This window comes from Poecilia formosa, unplaced genomic scaffold (assembly GCF_000485575.1).
Source record: "Poecilia formosa unplaced genomic scaffold, Poecilia_formosa-5.1.2 Scaffold445, whole genome shotgun sequence".
Classification (NCBI taxonomy): Eukaryota; Metazoa; Chordata; class Actinopteri; order Cyprinodontiformes; family Poeciliidae; genus Poecilia; species Poecilia formosa.
In genome coordinates, this window is record NW_006800384.1 from 408 (window position 1) to 22,354 (window position 21,947).

At 37.1% G+C, this 21,947-nt stretch overlaps 1 protein-coding gene across 1 annotated transcript in view; it reads right to left on the reverse strand.

The window, feature by feature from the left end:
- Positions 1-287: 287 nt before the first annotated feature.
- The window catches only part of LOC103155734 (acid-sensing ion channel 1-like), an 84,575-nt gene continuing 62,915 nt past the window's right edge, over positions 288-21,947 (reverse strand). The window contains exon 3 of the mRNA XM_007577531.2: positions 288-849. Within this exon, the coding sequence (XP_007577593.1) occupies positions 823-849 (27 nt within the window). The 3' untranslated portion in view covers positions 288-822. The remainder of the gene's footprint in view (positions 850-21,947) is intronic.

The following is a 21,947-nucleotide window of genomic DNA, read 5'->3' on the forward strand; positions in this document are numbered from 1 at the left end:
ATTTAATATAATTAAAGAATCTAACAGTAAATAAATATACCATTTGTGGAAGGGGACCAACACTCAAAAAAGCTTTCCTGTAGTAATTAAATTCATCTTAAATTAAGTTGTCATAACAAATCAAACGGCATTACTTCACAGCTAATAAAGGAGAGTTTTTTACTGGAGCTCATCCAGTATTGACATTTAATTATCCACAAAAAAAAAAGAAAAAAAAATGCAACTGAAAAAAAGATTTTAGCATTTATATCAGGTACAACTATAAATCATGTCACACAAATAAGTGGAATGGCAACATTATTTATTTACTTGGAGCTAATCAAAATATAAAATACAGCCTGCATTTCAAACCTAAGCACTGATCTAATGGTGACCTTTTAGAAATAAATTTGCATGAACATAATAGTGCTAATAAACTTTTGTAACGCACCAACATGCAAGCAAAGAACATCCTATTTTTAACACAAGCATTGCATAATATTTTAAATGTTCTTTAAATAACTGCAAAGTTATTGTCACAAAATATCCTGTGTTTGTTTTTCTAAATAAAGTCACCAAACTGCAATATACTGCCTGGTAGTTGTTAAATCATTTTCTCATCCTGTTCTCTCTGAATAAAATTAAAAATGTTATCGCTTTAACCAATTAGCTCAAGTATTTGTCCAGTCAGACTCAAGCTACTCATCTTCAGTTGTTTTTAACTCAGAGACAATAAATGTATGTACAGAATTTGACAAGATTATTGAATAAATCCAATAAGTATCCACTAAAAATAAGACATGACGTTGATGGTGAATGAATTCATTCAAGTCTTCCGTGTTTTTAATGTCTCCATCCTACACCATATTCCTGCGGTGAAAAGCACAGATCAGAGAAAAGCTAAATTAATCGACAGAGTCATTAACGTTTGTGTGCTGGGTCTCACATGTCCACACGCAGCTTCACTGTGATCTAAAGCTGCTCAGTCAATTGTGTCTAGACAGGCCAATATTCAAATCCACTGGGGAAAGTCAGAGACATCTCTCACTAAATTTGGAGCGTCGTTTGTTACATCATTTACATTCCACAAGAAAAACTTTCGATATGTTACATGTGTAGACAAATGACTGTCTCCGGGGATGACAGAAAACAATTTTTGTTGTTTAAAAACACTGGAGCAATCAATAGCAAGATGGAAAACAACCCCCTGTTGAGAATTCATTTTTCTCTTTTTTTAAACTGAAAGCTGATTTGAGTTGACAGACTGTGAATGTGAGTGTGGGAAGTCATCTGGTGTCTGTCGTGCTGCTGCAAACTCCACCGTGTACGACAGATATTGTTTTGGGTCAAAGCCGCTATGTCCCACACTGTCAATCACATCTGCAACACTGGTACCTGCAGTACACCTTCACTGAAATCAGTAATTGTTGAGGACAATTCCTGATAGTATTTGGAGGTCATCTGCCATCTAGATCTGCAGAACATAAATAAAGTAGGAGAGTGATGGAGAAAAAGATTAAAAAGCAAAGAGAGTCGGACATAGATCTTTGGAAGAAGAACTGCCTAATCTGATAAGAAATAAACTCTTAAAACTCCCTTTTAGCATCAACTATAATATTTTACATCTTTGCAACATACATGAGAGTAATCCACTAACACTCTTCACAATCTAGAACATATTTTGCTGTGTGGCAGAAAAGTACCAGGTCCAAAGTATTTACCAAACTCCTGCTGGAACTGCAAGTCTGCTGAGCTTATTACAAACTACTTCTCAGTCCAAAGCTCCTAAGAATGGTTGTAATGAGACATAATTGTGATAATGTGCTAACGCCAAAATTTTGGAAAGAGTAGGAGCTTCTTAAAGAGACAGTGGTCCAATTTCAAAGCGTCAAATTAAGAAGTCTTATTTCTTTTAAAATATGTTTTTATATCACCTGAAGGTAACAGTTTCCTCTTTAGAGCTGCTTTTGAACCATAACAAATAGACATTGACCAACATATTTGCTGTGTATTGATCATTTTAATGAGAGGCACTTGATAAAATGCAATGTCTGTTATTGGTTTGCACAACTACATGATGTGTTTATGATCTTTTATGTTTTCATGATATGAAGCACTTTGAAATGCTGTGCTGCTGAAATGTTTTATACAAATAAACTTGATTGATGTTTTGATTGTCTTGATTGTGCTCTGAAATTGCACTACGTGCCCGGGGGACACAATATATTGCTCCATTAAATTTAAATCTGGGATTTCTCAGTTTTTAATCATAAAATTATGTTTGTCCAATAAAACATTAATTTCTTTACCAGAGGTATACAAGTAGATTCAGGGCTTTAAAGCTTCATCTGCAGAAACTATATTTGGTGTTCCTGACGTCCTACAAAACACTACAAATCATTCGCAGCTACAAAGCGCTGCGAATGATTAAAAAAAAACCTTGTTTATTTAAATATACAGCCATGAAGCTTTGCAGTAAAGGCTTTTTGTTATCAGTACCAAGCTTCACTGCCTTTACAGCAGAACACATGAATGTCAGCGCCATTAAAATATCACCAAGAAGCAATGTGTCAGCTCATATGAGAGAGGTCAAATGCACATAATGTAGGACACATGAAATCTTGATGGATCACTTTTTGTCTTGTAGCTTATCTGGAATGATGCATCAACAGAAAACTTCTAACTGCAGACCTGAGTAGAGATAGAGTGAGCTGCTTTTCAGACCCTGCCAGCGCAGTGTGTGAACCCTGTGAGATGTTCTGCACAGTCTCCATGTCCAGCAGCATCAACGCAGCATCAGTGATATATGGAAGCTAAGCAGTGTCAATCTGAGTGAAGAGGTCAGTGAACAGCATGTCAGAACGTAACAGCAGTGCTCTGTGAGTGATCGGCCGTCTGTCAGCAGTGACTGCCGAAATCAGACAGAGCTACAGAGTGACGCCTCTACAACTGAACTTCCTGGTTGGAAACTCAAATGTTTGATAAATCATAAAGGTGAAACGACTCACGGCATTCTCTGTAAAGATGAACAATTTTCTTCCAGCCAGCAGTTTTCTGTAAAATATGTCACACTAATGCACCTAAATTGTACTATTAGTACTATTAGCCATAAAAGTAATGACCTCTCCTTATGGCTTTTAAGTGTTGTCTATAAATAATGCTCTATAATTTGTCCTTTAATGTAAAATATCATGTCTGGAAGGAGGGAGACTAACCGATCCTGGATATTCAATCTAAAACATGCACCTCGTTTGACCTGAAGCTGCTCTCTGCTCTTCTACAGGGTGCATATTATAGATGAAATGAAAACACAAAAAGCAAGACTATATTTAATTACTTTGTGTTTAAAGTCCATGAAATACTTATCTATGTACACCCCTTAACTTTCTGCTTTTAAGGTTTCCCAACATACTAAATAATGCAAAAGTCTAGCATAGAGCAGCTTTACGGGATAATGATGACCTATAAGGACAGTCAGGATCTTTAAAGTTGTCACAAAGATCCAGAATCAGAGCATCTGGGAAAACTTTGCAGATAGTAAATAAGTTTTCCAAGAAAAAAGGAACTTCTCTAATCCTTACGTTGCATAATCATCCGTTATATTTAGTAAAGGCTCATGGAGGAGTTTGTTTTTCTTTAAATTATAAGAAACTAGTTTACTGCTACTTATTTTTTTTTTTTTGAAACCTCAATCAGAATCACACTTGCAACATATGAGAGAAATTAACAGGCATAAATGAACACTGCATTGATATGAATTTTTAATTTAATCATAATTTAGTTTTTTCTTCTTACTGTATAAATGTTAGGAGGTGTACTGTGTTCATGAAGCTCATGACTAAGGATAAATTGTGTAAATACCAGTAAAGACGTGTAAAAAGCCTCATAAGAAGGGTTTCACTGCTGTAAAGATGTTTCCATACATTGCTGAGAATTGTTTATTCCTTCCTACTTGTCTTTATTATAAAGATGAAAATAAAAACAAATCACAGAAACAGTATTTTTGTTGTAAATCAACAGTCGTTTTTTGTCATTTTTTCATTATATTGAGTGATGCTAATCTCATTCCCTAAAAGAAACAAACTTATTAAATATAAACTTGGAATATGAATAATATTGGGCTTAAATAGAAGAAACAAATACAAGTTTAAATGTGAACAGCTTAGTCATCGTGCTTACTTCATTATTTCCTGAAAAATAATAAGTAAAAACCATTTTGATTAGGATCTTGAAACCTATTCAGTCCATTTGAGGTTATTTCGATTGCCACTGTTTTTCCCTTTTGGTTTAAGTGTGAAGTGCTTTGACTTTTACAGATGTGCTATAGATGTAATGCGATTACTAAGGCAACACAAAAGCTGCTACTGTTTCTTTCTGCCCTTTCTCAACAAATAAGATCATCTGTCCTCATCGACGACTTCCTTTTAGAAGGTCAAGCTCGGCTAACATTTATGCATTTTGGATTCAAATATAAACAGCTCAGCTCGGAGTGCACATTATTTTATCCAAACACTGCAGGGACTGAAGCCGGTGAGCTTAAAATATTTTGACAAATGTGCAAAGCTGGAGAGTAAAGGTGAATCAAAGCATATCTAAAATGTTCATTCTTTTTCTAACACTTGCTGTGGGGCTCGAGTGAAAGGGAAATGGTGTGAGCAAATGGAAACAAGCTTGGTGCTTCTCTTTAGACCCACTGGCTGCTTGGACAAATAGGATAATAAAACATTATCACTACACACAGCCACCTGGGCCACAGGTTTGTGAAAAAACCCTGACACTTGTTAGGGTTTCTTTTTACTTTGCAAAGAAGTGTCGTCAAGGTTCATGCAGCTCTCCAAATAAACAAGTCTGTTTTGTGTTGCAAAGCAGAAACCCAGCATGCAGTGAAGTCATTGCTTGCTCTACCCTCTGGTTAAATCAGTTTTTTAATTATTTACTGCACACGTCCTTGCCTGACTTTCTCCCTCTGCTGTGCTTTGAAGAGTTTCCTTTATTTTTCAAACTCTGCTGAACAGTTGCGACGTTATGAGAGATCTACAGACCGATTTCAATCATGACCGCTCTTTGGGGGCGGTTAAAGCTGGTTTCATATTCTATATTCATAATAATTTAGATGTTGTGGCTGAAAGCATCGAAACCTCTAAAACTTTGCTCTTAAACAGAGGACACTGTTCAGATCTTGAATGAATCCTTTTCTTGGAAAATATAGAAAAAAAGCTACAATCAATTTATACCATTTATTTCTATCAGGTATTACAGACATACCTATGTTCAATTTGTGAGTTTCATATTGATAGCTGATTTGCTATGTACATTTTCAAACTTGAATTGACATTAAAATGTATTTAATAGTTTATATCAGCATTTTTCACAATCAACAAAATAAACCTGAAGAAAACATCTGGTTCAAAGCTGTATAAGAAAGCTTATACAGCTTTCTTATACAGCTTTGTTTACTGTACAACATGTATTAAATTTTGTAAAAAAAATAAATAATAATAATTATGTCTGTACATATGAGTATTGTCCTGAGGATAAATAAGATTAGCATTTCTATAGTTATGTTAATGCTATAAGGTGGATGATGTCACAATAGAAACTTAAAACCCTAATTCCACAGGCATTTATCTGTTCGTATTTAAAGATTATTTCTATTTATTTTACTTCGTTCAGTTGGATATTATGGTTACATTTGCATTTCACATCTGCAGTTTTGACCATTGTTAATTTGTTCATTTTGACCTAACAGACTGTTTTATCTTATAAAACCAGATGTTATTGCCAATAGTACATATTCACAGAAGACCAACCCAGTTCAGGAATCCAACCACTGACCTAAAAATGAGAGAAGTACATCAGTGAAGGAGCTGATCAAAAACCTGCAGCTTCTTTCAAACACACGTTTTAAACTCAATATAGAGACACTTTCTGGCTTGTTTGAGTCTTATAACTTAAAATGTCTCCTACACATACACTGAATGGACTTTATGATTACATGACAAGCAATCATCCTATGAAAGGTTACAGTTGGCGTACGTCCATAACTCTTCTAGGTACTGTTACATACAATGCTTCCTTTAAACTGTTATGTTCTGTTCACACCAACTGATATTTTAGATTTTGAAATATCTGGTATGATGAAGTATTTCTGAAGGACTGACGCAAGAGGAATGTCCACTGAGGTAAAGCACTTTTTCTTTCGCTTGTGCCTGTCCATGTGTTTCACCTGTTTGCTGTGTTTTAATATATACTCTGGTTGTTTCACATTCTTTTGCGTTGTCAGACAGTTATTGTGGCCTTGACGTAATTGAGATGCACTATTTTGCCCCAGGTACTGGCCCACCCAAGCAAATCATTGTGCTAATGTGTTCCAATCACTTCCATGGCCACAGGTGTATAAAATCAAGCACATTGGCAAGCAGAACGCTTCTATAAACATTGTGAAAGAATGGGTCGCTCTCAGAAATGAATTCTGGAACGAAACCGTCGTGGGATCCATCTGTGCAGCGAGTCAATTCATGCAGTTTTCTTGCTATATTCTACAGTCTACTCTTAGTGGTATGAAGTGGTACATTTTACAGAGACGTGTCAGTGACTGTTGAGGCGCGCAGTGCTTTCAGCAGAGTCCTTTGGTGCAGACCTGTAAACTCCACCAGTTTAGCTCTAGAACAATGCTTCATTCAATGGATCAACATCCAAGCCGTACAAAACTTTACAATGCAAAGTGCTGCAAATCACGTCGTCAAGGAAAAGTGGTTTCTGGAGTGACAAATAATTTCTCAATACATTGACGGTTTCCAGGAAAAACACCCTTTTCCTGACTAAAAGTGATGTCAAGTGTAAAGTTTGGTACAGACAGAATTATACTGTGGGTCTGTTTTGTTCCAAACAGAGCGAAGAACGTTTGGAAGAAATGTTAAACCTTTTGTAGTTGTAGTTTGTAGGGAGGTCTGCTTTCTGGATTAAGAGTTGGATGTCACTCAGGTTCATTAGGGTGATGTAAGAAACTTTTATCTGGCACTTACAGCATGACATAGCAATCATAGTCCTGCAAACACAAATACTGCTCTTGAAAAACATTTGTAATATGCTTCTTTAGGACACAAGTCACAAAAAGAAGCGTGTTTTGTTTCACCAAACTCCATGCATTAACTGCATTTAATCATGTTTTTAAATTAATTAAGATGTATTGTTACTTTCACTGGACAACAAGTGGAGGAAATGGTAAAACTAACAATCCCAAAATACAGACATTTAGGGGGTTTTAAACATCATCAATTGTAATTTGTCATAAAAACGGTAAATCAGAAATCTTACCATTCAGAGAAATGTATCACAATAAATAATAAAGTATTTGCTCATCTGATGGCAGCTGAGCAGATTCTTTAGGAAATATAACGTAAATCTTAATTGACAAAGTCTTTGTTCTTCTTATAATGACTGAGTTTCGTTCCACCACTGGGCCAATAGGAATCTGTTCACACTGTCTGTTTGTGGTCTGGATAATGCAAAGTTGATAAACCAAACCAGAGAAAACGGTTTAATACAGGAAACTTGAACACTGTAAGCATCTATTAAGTTTGAAGGATCTGCTCCTGAATGCTCGTTTGGTTGACAGTGCAGCGAAATATGACAGGCACAGGCAGTGGAGTGTGGTTTAGCCCAGAAGCAGTAGAAAAAACAACATTGTTTTGATTTTTACTGCAACTAAGTGACTGCTAGGATTTATTTAGCCTTTTCTTGAAAGCAGTAGAATCTGATACTATAAGCCGATGTTTTGAAGCCCGAGTTATAGCAAACCTTTTTGTCTTTCTGTGTAAATTTACCTTATTATTTATGTGCTTCTTTCCTCCTAGCTAGATCACAGCAGCGCCAGAGGCTGTGGAACCGAAACCATCTGTCACAAACAAGCTGGATCGACTTGGGGCATTTTGCTTGTGTTTGCATCTTGCTGTAGGTTAGCATGTGAGTCCACCTCTGCAGTGAGTTACCGAACAGAGGACTGTGGAGTGATGCCGCTTCGCATTTTGTGTGCAATTTGTGTTTTTCGGATGGTGTTAGTCTGTGAGAATGTAACATGATGCAACTGACAGACAGAGCATTTAGAGTAAACTATGAACTACAGTGTGTGTGCGTGTGTGTGTGTGTGTGTCTAGGTAAATGTGTGACTCGTGTCGCAAGGACATAAATCTGTTTACACAATTGCATTATGGAACTATGACCTGGATTAAGTTTGGGGTTAAGCGAGTAGTGGCCGAGTCTCCAGGAAATGTATGGAAATCAATAAAATTTCCTTTAAAAAGATAGATAGAAATACGAGTCCTTTATGCGTGTGTGTCCGTGTGTGTGTGATGACTAAAGGGGTGTCATCACACACACACACACACACACACACACACACACACACACACGCATAGATTGTGGTCTTACCGCTGCAACAAACTAATGTGAGAAGAAGCGCAGCATCTTTGCCTGCATGCTGTGTAAATAATGATCAAAGAACAGCTAATTAAGCCTTCTATGGGACAAGCAAGGATGTGTGTATGTGTGCGTGCGCGTGCGCGCGCACGCGCGCACGTGCGTGCGTGCGTGCGTGTGTGTGTGCGGGCAAATTCTGCACTACATAAAACTCATCCACATTTGGAAACACAGAGCTATGTTTCAGAATATACTGCCATGTTATCTTCCTATGCTATACTTCTTATTTTTCTTGGAAGTATATTTACAGTTCTTCATCAAATCATTGCTAATCTAGGTTTGTGACTACAGTTAATTCAAATAAAAAAGAAATAGAACAGACTCTGTGGAGCCAGAGTCTATTTCATCTCTTCTCTGATGTAAAGACAGATTATCTACACAAATTACAACATTTTATCATATTATCCCTGTAAAAAAGTGTCTCTAATATCAACAGTCTGGTACTTATAACTCTGATAGCGCCTGAAACTCTTTGGATGCCTGAGTTTCAACCCGAGTGGTACCTCTGGCCCGCTTTCTTTTTGTAGCTTTTCCTGTTTTATTTTTTTTTCTAACCCTTTTTGTTGACATTATTCTCTATACCTGCTTCCAAAGTTATCGCTAAATGGAAAAACTGTATGTCATAAACTCTTAGTGTTCACAAATTGGAACCAGATAAAAATAGTCTCCATCCTGATTTAGAGAAATAAAAATATATCAGGTGTTGATTTTTTATTTTATTTTTTTGGTAGAAAAAGATCAAAATGAAATGTCCTGATGAACATGTGAAGTATTTGCCCTCATTAATGGTTTTTTCTTTCTAATTACAAATGAACCATTCACTACGTAATAAACAAAACAGATGATGAGAGGTCATCCATGTTATTCCAGATTGAGTTTGAGTGTTTCTAAATGTTCTGCATAGGAGTCAACTGACTATAAGTGAAACTAAATCCAGTATTATTTGGTGGGGAAATTCTCTACTTGGTCACTTTACCAGGATATAAATAAAACAAAAAAATATTAAACATTTACCTGACAGATCTAATACCACTAAAACAACCACCAGATCAAAACAAGTCCCAAAAAAACTAACTATTTGACCTTTTAAGATATTACTTAATTCAGATTCAATTTATTCAAAAGCAGCATAATCAAGATTAATTTATATGCATTTAATTTGTCACTAAAAACTACGCATGGAAGCATTTAAATTCAACACAAACTTCTAGCACTACTGAGGTTTTTAAAAAGTAGCTGCCTGAAGGCAAATGACATGATGACAAAACTGAGGTCATCTCACTGAATGAGACAAAAAAAAGAACAAGCAATGAACAACAACATCCCTATAACTTATTTTGTAATATTTCAACATGTGGGTGTGTTTGAATCTTAGTTAGATATTTAAGTGTTAGTTTTATTTGTTTAAATATTTTTTTTTTCCCCAAGAGTGACAGCTGAGGTGACACACTGTACAACTTCTATCTCAGTAAATCGGACAGCACCGTTTGACAAGCACTGTATCTGCAGGAGGCTCAGATAACCGACTGACAGGAGGCATGACTGTCAGAGTCCCTGTTTGAGTAACCTGATTTACCTGATAGCTCTCTGAGTCTATAATGATAGAAACGGCCCTCTCTTGTAGCGGCTTGTGCCACTTGGCCGTGTAGCTCTTCAAAAGTAGACAGAGAGGGGAAAAAAGCCCTGCTAAGCTGGGAAGATAGCTGAACAAATGCCAAAATACAATTTCCTGTGATAAAGAGTGCATGTGGCTCTTTTTGTCAGATAAAGCCCTGCATGAATTTGTCTTGTTTTCTTGCGTCTCTCCCCACAAAGAAATTCTGTTTTGTCTATTGGAAACAAAAAGCGGTCTCCAAACATCAGTAAAGCAGTAAATAAATTTAAATGAAGCCCAGATTAATGGGCAGATTGATGGCGGAGAGAATGTTTATTGGACTCCAACTAAATAGCCTGCCTGGATCTCTCTAGACTGAATCAAAGTTGAAAATAAATTTTACTGACGAGGCAGACAGAAGTGGTTTCCATCCAGCAGCACTTCCCTCTCCTCTCCCCTTCCACTCATTGCTACTCCAAACATGTCCCCTTCCTTCTCTTTGAAAGCTTTTGCCAACACTTGCTTTTTTCATGGTAAAAGTTGTTTTTCCAACGTCCTCCACAAGAAGAAAAAACACATGCTCCACAAGCAGTCACTGGAATAGTTTTCAAACACAGCAAGAGCCAAAACAGCACACACGTTTCATAATTTTATGATAGACATTCAGTTAATACAAGTGGAAATGCAAACGTGAATGAGAAAATGATATGTAAGACATGATAAAAGACAAATACTTATATAAATATGTGTGGGTTTAGATTAAACACAAAGATCCAAGCCTCTGTCTAAAGCAATAAAACTCCAACCAAAGGCATTTTCATTCATCAGAGACGTAGAAAACAAGCAGGAGCTCCTCTGAACGCAGCTGACAGTTTTGCTGAGTCCAGCGTTTTTCTCCCCAACATGATCTTTCAAAGGGCTTGTTATACACTTTCTGAACGCGTTCTCCCCTCGATGATAGGACTTCGCCTCATGAAACTGCTTTTGTGTTTGAAAATGCGATGTTAATTTTTACCCACATCCAACAGCTGAATACAATTTAGTTGGACAGATTCATCACTGTGACCCCAAAACATCAAGATGAAATCTGAGATTGTTCCAGAATGCCACTACGCCATAATAAGTGTGTTTATTCTAGAGGAATAAAAAGATTATTTTAGGTACATGTAAGTGGTTTCTGTGGCAGTAGCAAATATTTAAGTAATTAACACTTTATTCTGTTGTTTCCCAGCAACTTCAGTTCCATGTTTGACTTGTTTCAGGTATTTTTAGCTTACCAAAGTGACTCACACGTATCTCTGTATTCAGGTTAAGTTTTCTTCAAGGCTGCAGTCTTCACTGAATGACGAATGTACAATTTAAACGCTGAAAAGGATGTCCATGAGTAATCACTGGCATCATTCTTACGTATTTCTACTTTGTCTTGTAGGCTGAAGCTGGAAGACTCAAACATCTGAATGATTTACAAACTCCGGTTGACCTAATGTGGGTGTGTTCAGGCTTTGGAAGCACAGAGAATGTATTGAATGTGTTTGCTGTGAGGTAACAGCGCTAGCTGCTCCTAACATCCTCCCTGTTCAGCCTAGAGCTCAGCAGGTAGGCTGTCATGTTTCTAAGGTCATGACACTCTGCTAAAGGTGATGTTTGGATGTTTAAAAAGGTCACAGACGCAGTCTGGAAACACATCAGCAAAAGTCGACACATAGAAAAGTACATGCATGCAGCTTGTATTACAACTGTAATTTGTGCTTTGCTTCTGAAAACCTCAAATTAAATCTAATAGCTGAGGGCAAAACTGAAGTTTGTGCTAATGACTGGCAATTATTTCCAGACTTTCCTCTGTCTCTTGAGGAAAAACGAGGTGTTTTACTCACAGCAACGTTGTCAGGACAGGATCACTAAATATATATATATATATATATAGCCCTCCCTATGGGGAGATGAGTCGTTGTAATAACAGTTATATTTTCTTGCAATTATTAAGATGTCTGATACTTTTAGCTTGAGTTCAGCAAACAAAAAGGAGGCAAATACTAAGTTTGGTGTTTGCTTGAAACCATCCAGGTCTTAAAGGATCAGAGTCTGAACAAAATGCTCCTGCTGTATCAAAGGAGAAATGAATCATGTCACAACAACTGACACTTGTTGACCAATCTGCTGTTATATCAGGGGCAGTCTTCACATTAACCAATGAAATAGGAGTAAATAGATGTGTATTGTACTTATTCTTTTTTAATGGATTCTGCCAAGAAACAATGTCTGCACTGTTCCCACATTGAACTGAAATAAACTCGCCATTTGAAAGGTGCGAGGCAGTTTTGTCCACATCTTTGTTGGTTTAAACTTTAACCAAATGTAATAACACCTGGAATTTTTGAAAAATAAATAAATGCACAGGCAGAGTTGATGTATTCAGGGTATAGTTGGGTTTTGTATGACATTTTTTGAGAAAGTACAGAAGTTATTTGCCAAACGGTGGTGGTGTGAAAAATCTTGAATCAAACCAAAAATGTCTCCAGCTCCACACAAATGTGCACAATTGTAGTGTTTTTGTTTAAGTGTAATCCAAAGCATAATACACAGAACAACAGCCACCATCTACCAATCTAGATTGGTGATTACAATAAAATAGCCCTGCAGTCTTGGATACATCGGATTTTCTGTTTGCTTTTTTCTTTTTGCTCTCATAGAGACATAAACTATCATGTTTGTATTTAATGTCATGATTTGATACTTGAAGACAGGCTTGCAAGATATAACAATTGAAACACATGATTGAGTTTAAACCTCATGATTTTAAAAAGCACGTAAAAATGCTACTCCTAAATATTGCAAGAACAGTACAGATTGGAATCCTTCCCTTCATCACAAAACCTCATCCACGTTTCGTGACCTTCAGCTTCGTGGACATTAATATTATTTCAGATTTGAGCCGTGAAGATCCTTCCAATAGGCAAATAATATTATTGGCATGCAGTTATAAAAGCTTTTAGAGGGCGTCTCCAGTATTTGTCAATTTCAACTGTTCATCTGCAGTTTTGGTTCCTATCCTCCTGTGAATACCAGACTGTATCCATAGAAATGGCTGATTGCTAGCTAAGTGCTTTTCTAACAATTACACATTTAAAAAAAACATATTTTTGTTGCTAGTAGGAAGGTTTGACAACCAGTCATGTTAGCTAAAAATGTTTAATCTGAACATTAAACTGTTAAAATAATGTTGCGGACAAAATCCTCATTCTGCATCCGCTTTTTAACATATTCTCATTCTACATCTATCCAATGGCAGTTACAGGAAGTTTATAGCAATGTCAAATGTGATAACTAAACAACAATTAGGTGCTTCAGTGCATTGAACCTGGATACTTTAATGCTATTAACGTAAGCCTTTATTAATCTTAAGTGCCTAAAATGTGTTTGAAATTGATTCTGTTTCACTACAGAAACTACAATGAATTTTAATTGTGTTGTCTTACTGCCAAGGTCAGAATAATTTTCAATTTCCTGTGAGCAGTGACCCATTGATCTGTTATACAAATATCAGGTACTTTATAAAGTCTTCCCAACCTCTTCATAAACTTAAGTCCTCCAACACATGCAACACCAGCCATGTGTTTAATTGTTTGCTGGAGTTCAGATAATTAACGTTGAGCACGGACCTCAGGGTTCAAGAACAATCCAGTTAAAATTGGATGAATTGCACCTTAGAGGCACAGGCCTCAATTAAAGCTCTGCGTTTGTGTTTAGAACAACGTTTTCATTTGTTGTGATGGAACAATGAAATTCTGGGAGAAGAGAGAGAGAAACAAACACCAGGATTTACACAGCAGAATGTGCCAGGAAAGCTCTATGAAGCACAGCCAGAAGGGATGCTGCTCCTAAAACCCGGCCTTCCTCTCTCGAGTCTCCTCAGCCAAAATAATGAGGTGGCCGGCGAAGGCTCCATCGAAACCAAGGATTCTGGGAAGTTCACGCTCCAACACGGGGCTCGTAGGTCAACTTGCTTATAGAGCAGAGCCACCCTGAGCGGCTCCAGCAGAGGTGAGCCAGACTCACAAGGATGCATGTCTCTAAATGACTGCCTGCAGGGGGATATGGAACCAAAACAAGGCAAGCTGAGATGCAAGAGAAGCAGGGAATGAACAGATGGGCAGGGGGAACCATGGTGCATAGTATTTCTTAGTGCGCGTCTTTGCAAACACACACAAAAACAGGAAATGAATAAGTACAGAGAGCACTATGTGACTCCAAACATGCAGATGTTGCAAGCCTCAAAGTTAAACAAAGCTAGAAAAAAAGTGAAACTTCTTTTGGAAGAAATCCTACATCAGTTCACCACCCAGCCTCTGCAGCAACTCCCCCACCCTACTGTCAGATTTATTTCTAAGTCCACACAGTGCTTCTTTCATTTTTCATCCGTCCTTTGTAGTATCTGACCCTCGTCTAGCACCTGTCCGTCTCTTTCCTTTGCTCCAGACGTCATTCAAACTTTGGCAGAGCAAAATCTAACAAGTTTTCTCTGTAACAAATCCACAACGAAGAAACTCTCACACAGCCGAGGTTACAATGATCTTAGAACCTCGACACAAATAAATAAAGAAGGGTCCAAGTTCAACTCCGCTACATGCCCACTGGTAGAGTCCAGTTGGCTGAAAACGCTGCAAAGACAGAAAATCGAGTATTTTTGGTCTTGTTTGTAGTGCAAATATCTCAGTGCACTTGAAATAAAAAAAATTAAAAAAAACTAACTTTCAAGTACTTTTCAGCAAGATATAGGAGCTTTGTTTCAGGTATTAAAGTATTAGTTCTACTGGCAGATTATTTCACTTATGACAATACTTTTTTCTCATGATAAAAGCAAAATAATCTTCCAATGAAACTAGAATTTTTAATCAATATTAAGGAATTATTGACCAAAATCTATAATCTTGCTGAAAAGTTAGTTTTGTATTTTTTAAGTGAACTAAGATATTTGTAAACTAGACAAAATACTTGGTAGGATTTTGTGTTTTTGCGTTATATAAATGGAAATCTGAGTATGGCTTGCCTGTAGGTACATATAGATTTAAAAGCTTAGATCCATTTATGGACAAAAAAAAAATCAAAAAGCCTTTAGTTTGAACCCTTCAGTGTTTTTTTAATTAAAACATCCCACCATTTTACTGATATACACTATGAGTGCAGCTGATAACAGGCCTCATGAAGTGACTCATAAAACTAAGTGGAAAAAAATATAATTGCCCACCCTCCCTTCTCTCAATATTTACAACACCACCATGTATGACAGCACTTTTTCCTCCCGAAATGTCCCTTTGTGCTGGGGTGATGCAAAGTTTCATGGTATTTAAAATGACACAAGACATAGTGGGCCCTTAATCAAATTTAACAGAAAAGCAATTCTCTCCAAGGTGACCTGCTTTGCTCTGCACCAAGTGACAGTAATGAGCAGTTTAAAACCAACGCCAGGACAGGTAACCCTCATTCTTCTCAACCGCTGCGTTTCCATCATCAACAGTGACGGCGCAAACAAAAAGTCTAAAATAAACTTTAAGAAGGCAGGATTTGACTCACTTTTGCTCTTCTTTTTAATCCTTTAATTAAGACGCGACAGGAAAAGCATCACTGCTCATATGCTCAGATGAGCCTGAGGTAGCGCGTTGTGTGAACACGGAGACGGAGTAAATCTCCTGTCATGAAGAATAATAGTTATTAGTTAACCAAGGAATAACCTAATCACACCAAGAAGCCTTCTAGCCTGTTTTGATAAATACAACGCCAATGCTAAACCGCCGCAGTGACGCCAATGAAACGACCATAGGAGGCTCTTTCCCAGATAGCCAGCAAACATGACCTGCTATCTCTGGGATCCATTTGTCTTTCCTCCCTCTCCCTTGCACACTGCTGAATCTTTATTGAATAAATGTTAAGGAGACCTAGGCACAGATGACACATTGCAGTCTACGAAGCAAGCCCTTAATTGAAGCCTATTTATCACTTCGGATGGCTGAATCGCCGGTGAGGAGGGAGAAGAGGGTTACTGGTGAACTCAAGAAAAGCTGCACTAGGTAGACTCTAGCAGGTTTCCCTCTTGTGATGGCAAAAATCATATTAATCTTACTTAGTGTAAGTGACAATTATGTGATATTCAACAGAAAATACATCTAAATCAGGAAAACGTAGTCCTGAGAATCTATTCCTCAACAAAAATAAACACATAAGTGAGCAAAGCATGTGAAAGGAAACATGTTAAGGTAAGGTGTTTGATCAGTGAGCTGTAGCGTAGGCATGTTTTGCAGCTGCAGCATATCAGCCTGAGGGTGAATCGTCATACGTCTGTATATGTACACCAATGTATTCAGCCACAGTTTGCAACGTTACATCGACCAGGAGTGTAATTAATCACCCAAGCCCAGTGCCTTATCAATCTCTGCTGTCTGCGACATGCTCATAAAGAAACACACACACACACACACACACACATACACATGCACACACAAACACTGACTGAGGGACTATATATCTCCGGCATACCCCTCAGTGCCTCCCAGCAGGTTTCTGAGAACAGAGCAGCAGACAGACAGCCAACCTCAGGGACAACCAGCAGTCAGAGACTGACTGCCTGTCTACCAATCACTACTAACACATGTGGCTACTGCACCACTCTCTGACTGCACAGTTTAAGGTAAACTTTCAAAATTCTGGCTGATGTGGATCAAATTGGAATTTAACTTGAGCAGAAAGAAAAACTTGTGGATTGTTTAGAACTGGAAATAATATGGAAAACTGCTTATTTTACACCCATAATCAAAACAACCTAAATAAAAATAACAACATTTAGATTAGATCAATTCTACTAATTCTTGTTCCCGCATACATTTCTTTGCATAATTTATGTAAAGAAAATTGTACAAATAATTTATGTCATTTATGTAAAGAAAGTTACATAAATTGTGTTGCGGTTTTTAGAAGCTGCAAAACCAAATTTTGTTCTGGTTTTATGAAGCACAAATTATTCAGCTAAAATTAAATGTATAGAATATTTGCAACCAGCCAAATTTTTAAAGTCTACATGCTTTATAACATTACTAACTTATTTTGTCCAGTCACCATGGTTACCTGCCCACCTGGGAGGCATGCATCACCCAGAGAATCGATGGGCTCCCAACCAGAAGCCAGGATGGATCCCAAGTTAGTCCCCATCTCCATCCACACTACTGTAAAGATAAAATAATAACTATTTCTTTATCCTATAGTAACTCTGTGGGGGGCAAAATTAATCATTTCGTCAAATAATTTGAACAGTTTCACCCCTAATTATGTCTAATTTCATCGAAAGATTCCAGAGTCAGAGTCCAGTCTCCATCAAATAACAAATCAGGAATCACAGAGGTGCACCTGATGACAGTCATTATATGTCTGATGGAATAATGAAATTGTGGGTTGCATATTTAAAACAGAATTTCTCAGTCACTGCAAACTCCAATAGTGTAAATGATCCTGTAGACTGCCCACTTCCCACTGATGGCACTGCAAACTTGAAATATGTGAGTCTGTGCAGACATGCAAGCCTTCATTATTCTCACTTCTTGCATTTTTTTTTATTGTGGCTCTTAACAAAATGCAATACAAACAAGAATATTTACATAATAAAGTATATTTGTATCATTAATTATCTGACTGCGTGTACCTGTTGAGTGATGCCTAAAGGGAAAAAAGGCAGAGAGAGAAAACATGTACTCATCGTTTTGCTGTTGTACTATATTTAAATGTGTAGGATAAAGGCAGGTATATATAGACGGTGAAATCATAAAGACGCAGCGTGAGGAAAGAGGTAGACAACAGCTTGGAGCCAGCAGAGCACATAGGCATATGGCAGTGGTAGAGATAATACCCAGCAGTGGGCCATTCAAAGCGCTACAGTGTGGCTGAAGGCAGCAAAACCAGCCAACTCCAGTCGCAAAAAGTATTCAGAGCCACTGGGATTTAGGTGTTGTTTATGGGGATGTTTCACAGCATCCGCAGCACAACGCAACAGCATGAGGGCGTTTATTGAAATCTCTAAATATTTCTGTTACTTTGCTTAAACTTCAATTCTACCTCATAAACAACGTTGACCAACTTCCATATTTCAGCAGGGCTTTGTATGCATGATGCATTGTTGCCTATTTTTTGGAACAGACAAAAGAAGCCCTCATCCACAGGGGAAGCAGCTGGTATGCAAAGCAACTCTGCACCAAGACAAAACACATCACATTTTAGGGACACGATTCAAAGTTCAATCAAATCAGGTAAAATGTTGTTTGCAGTTTTAAGTGTAAACTGTAAAAATAAGCTGAGTTTAAAGTTCCTCCTGATCTAAAATCCTCCAGTGTGGATTTTATTGCTTGTTTGTGTAAACCAGTTACAAGAAAATGGAAATGCCTCAGTTCACCACAGCTGTCGAGCTCTTCCAGTGAATCCTGGCACTAATCCACTTTTTATACTACTGATACCAATACAGATATCTGAGGGTTAGTATCAGCCGATATCAATCCTGAATTGACTTGAAATGTTTGTTGTTGTTTTTTTAAACTCAGACATAAATGTACTGAATTACACATTTATTTGATAATTCTGCACCAGAAGAGCTCACTTAAATACACCAATAGCTTCACAAGCTCTGTGTAAAAACAACAGAGCTTGTTGTTTTTAATCGCACTGACTTAATTTGCAGCCAGAGATTAAAGCAGCCAATTCAAAATAAGTAATAAAGAAATTGAAACTGAGAAAAACAACAGGTTAAATGTATAAAAAATAAACTGTAACAAATCTTTCAATGGTTTAGAAAGTGTAATCAGGATTTCTAGATAAATTGTAAAATAAACTATAAAGCATGATGTAGCTCAGAGAACAAAGCATAGAGTTAGACCAAATAGATCTACCCTTATTGGTCAGGTATCTTGTCACCAACACCTAATTTAGATGTTTGTTTGTTTTTTAAAAATAAAACTGATACAGATATTAATATCAGATTTGTCCATCTTTATCGTTAGCTTTAAACCCAACATCATAACTTGGTTTTCTAACATTGTTAAGCGTGATAAATGTAGCAAAATACCATAACCAGCAGACATCAATAAATGACTTCAGCATTTTTATATTTTAATAAAAATGTAGTAAAATACATAATAAATAGTTATTATCTGGCCCCCATAAGGTCGTTTAGTCTTTATACTCTCATATCTGTCTTTTTATTACGTGTTATTTTGTGGCCTTTGGTAATTATGGGTATAAATCCAACAAACTTCTACCAGTACTGCACTCAGTTCTGAACAGGTTTGTTGGTGCGCAGCGCCTGTAATGTCCAGATTTGCTGGTTTTCTTACTGAGTTAATAAAGACCTTCCTTGGAGGTTTACTCAAACCGAGCCACTGGCATCTTGACGTATTACTCCTCCTCTAACAGAGTCTGGGGATAAGATTGGTGTTTCACAATAACCCAGCAGTGGATCGTCGATAGACTTACAGCAGGATAACAGGGAACTGTTATTTGAAATTACAGAGCCAGTTTCTTTTAAGCCATTTCTGTTCTCATGCTGGTATCAAAGGAGTCGTCATAAATATGCATTCTGGTTAAACTCTTACACGAAGAGTCCTGGTTTAAAATGCTTTTATTTCGATGTTAAGAGAATAGCTTGACAAGTGCATATGAGTCAAAAAGCTTTAGGAATGGGTCAGCAAAGTAGAATCCGTCCAATGAAAATATATTACAACAAACTATCAGTGCTTTGCAAAATTAATCCTTCAGCCTCTTCACATTATCTATTAAAACTCAATTCAGAAGAAAAATGTTACAGTCTTCAAACAAAACTTTGAAATGTTTGGTGAGCATTTGGGGTTAGCCTCTTTACTATGAGACCCCTAAATGAAATTAAATGCAAGAAAATACCTTCAAAAGTCTCTGAATTAGTCATTTTATCTCGGTGTTAGTACATTTGTTGTGTGAAGTTCTCAGGGTTGTCAAAATTATTATCAATTATTTCTCAATTAAAAATGCGTAAAAAAAAATTATTATTTTTTTTTTTACCTTGTCAACAATACATTAAACAGGCAGTAATTTATTATAAGATATGATATAATACTCCTTTCTCAGATGTTTGTTGTTTGTCTTGCATGACGATGAAATGAAGAAGAAAATATTAAATTCTTTTATGTCCAAACAGGATCTCAGATGTTTGCCTTCATAAAAGAAGGGTGAACAATTATATAACTGTTGGATGAAATGTTTTGTTGGACTAGAAAACATTTTTGGTCTATTGCAAGCAGTAAAAATTAGAATTTTCTTCAAAAACTCTTCCAGGATTTTATTTAAGTTTAATAAATGGATGTGTGCAAGTTTGTTTTTGAGTAAAAAGTTGCTGGATATTTGTGACCCTAAAAATAATAAAAAAAACTGCTGCAAAAAGAAAAATACTTTGTGTATAATCCATAAACTTGTGGATAAACAGTGGAGGGCCACACAGTTATTCCAGGAGCTGGAAATGGCCCACATGCCACACGTTGACCACCCCTGTCATAAATTTTTAACATGTCATGGAGTATTGCTCAATCCATCATCCAAGATGCAGAGTGTTGCAAACTTACGAAGACATGGCCGTCCAATGAAACAGATTCTTCCTCAGCTCAGGTAAATCTGCTGACAGAATTACTATTAGGACACAATCTTAGCATCTATGCGTCAATAAAATTTGCAGTTTACTACAAATCATTTGGTCATCACACCAATCGTGTGGAAGAAGATGTTGGAGTGATACGAGACAAAAATTGACAAAACATCATCCTGAACTCACCGTCCGCAGAGTGAAATATGAACAACGGGGTGAACGAAAAGACACCCAACATTTTCAGATTTACATTTGGAAAATTTAAAAATAGCAGGTGTCATTTTGCTACCACTTCATAATAATGCTCTTTGAGGGTCCATCATATAAAATACATTGAAGTCTGTGTATGACGTCACAAAATATGAAATAGGGATGTGAACACTTTTCAAGGCACTAAATATATGAGTATGTTTTGAACGCAGCATGTTTGGTGTCTGTTCACACTCAGTACACTCAGCTGATAAGCTGGAGCACGAGCTAAGAGAGATATAGTGACACAACCACATGCACAGATTAAACCTCAGAGCACAAACAGAGCAGGAGACATATTCAAACAAGGCAACGCATCAATACAACCTGGAACACACACAACCATAAACCCACACACACACACACACACACACACTGACAAGATGTCCTTCACGTGGGATCTCAGCAGGTGCATCAACTCCCCCACGTCTGCCGAGCGAACCCTCTGCAGCTCCTGTCTGCTCCCAGCCCATCTGATTTCTCAGCGTCTGTCTTTCCACCTTCTGATTTCTTTCAACCCATCTGTGTCTTCTACTCCCTTTATCGCTTCCTTAATCTGTCGCTATCATTGTCTGCTTCTCAAGGGTTTTGCACACAACAAATTTCCTCTCAAAATACCTGCTGCATAGTGGCTCCAGCTATATTTATTTTTTTTAAGGTTCAGACTAGTTTTGTCAATCGATTAATAATGTAATCAAATTAATCATGCTCTTGTGCAGTGAGCATGCTTAACTTTGTAAGCTTGAAATGTAACAAAGATGTTTTCCTAAGTATCTTTTATTATCTCAAACCAAACATCTCAGTTTTCCAGATTTTTATAATCAGGACGGTTTAAAAAACGTCATTTTGTTTCGAGTACTAATTTAGAAATGTTAAACTGGTTGTGATTCGGTAGAAGGATAATTTGTCACCGCACTAAGTACACTACATACTAGCTTGGTTTTATCCAAAAGTAAAAGCAAAATTTGCCACTCAGCTCATCAGTCTGACTCTTCGCTCCCGTTT